General features: G+C 33.4%; 1 protein-coding gene across 1 annotated transcript; it reads left to right on the top strand.

Moving 5' to 3' along the window:
- Nucleotides 1-240: 240 nt before the first annotated feature.
- LOC107943020 (SNAP25 homologous protein SNAP33) lies at nt 241-1,336 on the top strand. Its single transcript, XM_016876749.2, has 4 exons — nt 241-456; nt 628-755; nt 882-979; nt 1,072-1,336. Exons 1-4 carry the CDS (start codon nt 393-395, stop codon nt 1,169-1,171), a joined length of 390 nt encoding a protein of 129 aa, XP_016732238.2. The 5' UTR covers nt 241-392; the 3' UTR covers nt 1,172-1,336.
- Nucleotides 1,337-2,198: the final 862 nt, after the last annotated feature.

Genomic DNA, 2,198 nt, shown 5'->3' with positions numbered 1-2,198 from the left:
CACTTGTAAGACCACTCACTGAACTTACTCTCTGCAGTTTGTAAAAGCTGCTGTCTTATGCTGCCACTGGCAATCTCTCTGATCTATTGTGCCATGCAGTTCATGAGTTGTGAGCCTTCAGACAGTTTACAAAGGGAAAATCTTTGATCCAATGCAGGAAGGAAACTAGTCTTTGGAATTGGTAACATAATAGTTTAACTACATTTTAGAATTGATAATTGGTGTTCCATTAAAATTTGCTCCTTCTATGCATTTTCATCTTTCATTTCTTCTTGAATGATAATTCAATTAAACTAACCTCTTCTGCATTGATCTTATGCAATTAAACGGATGCTTCGAATGATAGTTCTTTCAAATTTCAGGGTGAGAAGCTTCTTGGAAGCCTTGGAGGTATGTTCTCTAAAACTTGGAAGCCAAAGAAGACTCGTGCAATCATTGGCCCCCTTGTCACAAGAGGTCATCTTCTTTCTGTACCCTCCATGAATTATGTTTGTTTTCACTCTATATGATAAGTCGGAATGTGTAATTTTTTATAATTAGAGGTTCTTGGTGATTTCGGAGTTGTTTCTGATTGGTCTATTTTGTCCTGTTTTCCTGAACTGAATGTGTAACTTACTCAAAATACAGATGATTCACAAAGAAGGGGTGCCCATTTGGAACAAAGGAAGAAGCTTGGATTGACTCCTGTTCCTCGTGGAGGTTCAAAGTCTCAAACACCTCCCCTGGAGCCCACAAATACATTTCAAAAAGTTGAGGTGTGTGCTGCGCCTGTTTTTTCCCAAAAATATAAAAAAAAAATTTATATGATTAGTGAGTGTATGAAACAAGGCACTAATTCTAAAAGGCAACTTTGTTGCATATTTCTGGGATTGTCGTAACAGGTTGAAAAATCAAAGCAAGATGTTGCCCTCTCCGATTTAAGTGATCTACTAGGAGAACTGAAGGATATGGCCATTGACATGGGATCTGAAATTGAGAGGTTAGTTTCTTGTTAATGTTCTCACCTGGTAGCCCGGTATTTTTGGTTATATAACTACATTAGAAAATAATTTGGCTTAACCATTATCGCAGGCAAAACAAAAATCTGAATGGTCTCCAAGATGATGTGGATGAGTTAAATTTCCGAGTCCGAGGTGCAAACCAACGTGCTCGTCGATTACTTGGAAAGTAGATCTTCGTTATTGAAAATCTCGATTTTTGGACTTGCTTGTTCTTGCTTGCCATCCTGTCAAAGCCTTCTGTCTAGCGTAATTCCATGCACACACAACTTGGGCTTTAAGACTGTCACCTGGTTTTTGTTTCTCACAGTCTATTAATACAATCCAGCTCTCTGCTACTTATTTGCTTTATGAGTTTTCTCTATGTTCCATGACTTGGCATTTTTGTCACTCGGATTTTGAGGTGAGTGTTGGATATGGATATATCTCTTTTCATAATATAATATATATTTAAAGGGTATTTGGAAGGTTATACCTTTGTACTTATGTCCCACGCAACAAGAGTGTCAAACGCAGGTTATAACTTGATGTGTAGAGGCTATTAAGTGATCTTGATGTGTTTCCTTGGTTGCTTACAAGATGATTGATGTCTCTTTGGATAGGTTTATATGTTGGATAGAGTTAATTTTCTTTAATAGTTTATTTGTTTTGTCAAAATTTTGGATGTTATAAAAATATTGTTGTTGCAACATTTAACAGTCAAATTATTTTTTAAAAATTTTCAACTTAAAAAAATTATAATATATTAATAATATTAATTAATGAGATTTATATTGTATCTAATGTAATTCTATTTATTAAAAATTGTCTTCATTTAATAAAGAATGATTAGTGTATTATTTTATATAAAATTTAAACATTTAGCATTTGAGGTTTTCTTTTTGTCTTAATTTAGTATTTGAGTTTGGTTTCAATATTCAATTTAGTATCAAGATCAAATGGCATCATGTGGCCCAATGAATATTTAACATGTGTGTTTTAGTAAAAAAAACATAGATACTTAATTGGGATAACAAAAAATTTAGGCACCAAATTGAATATTGAAGCCAAATTTAGGTACTTGATTGAGACAAAAAAAATTCAAGGATCAAATTGAAAAAAACTCATATACGAAAGTGAATCTTGAAGCCAAACTTAGATACCAAATTAGAAAAAAGAAATCATGTACCAAATTGAATATTGTAGCTAAACTCAAGCACT

Source organism: Gossypium hirsutum, chromosome A07 (assembly GCF_007990345.1).
Source record: "Gossypium hirsutum isolate 1008001.06 chromosome A07, Gossypium_hirsutum_v2.1, whole genome shotgun sequence".
Taxonomy (NCBI): domain Eukaryota; kingdom Viridiplantae; phylum Streptophyta; class Magnoliopsida; order Malvales; family Malvaceae; genus Gossypium; species Gossypium hirsutum.
Note: the sequence above shows the minus strand (reverse complement) of the source record. Positions and strands in the feature narration are given on the sequence as shown.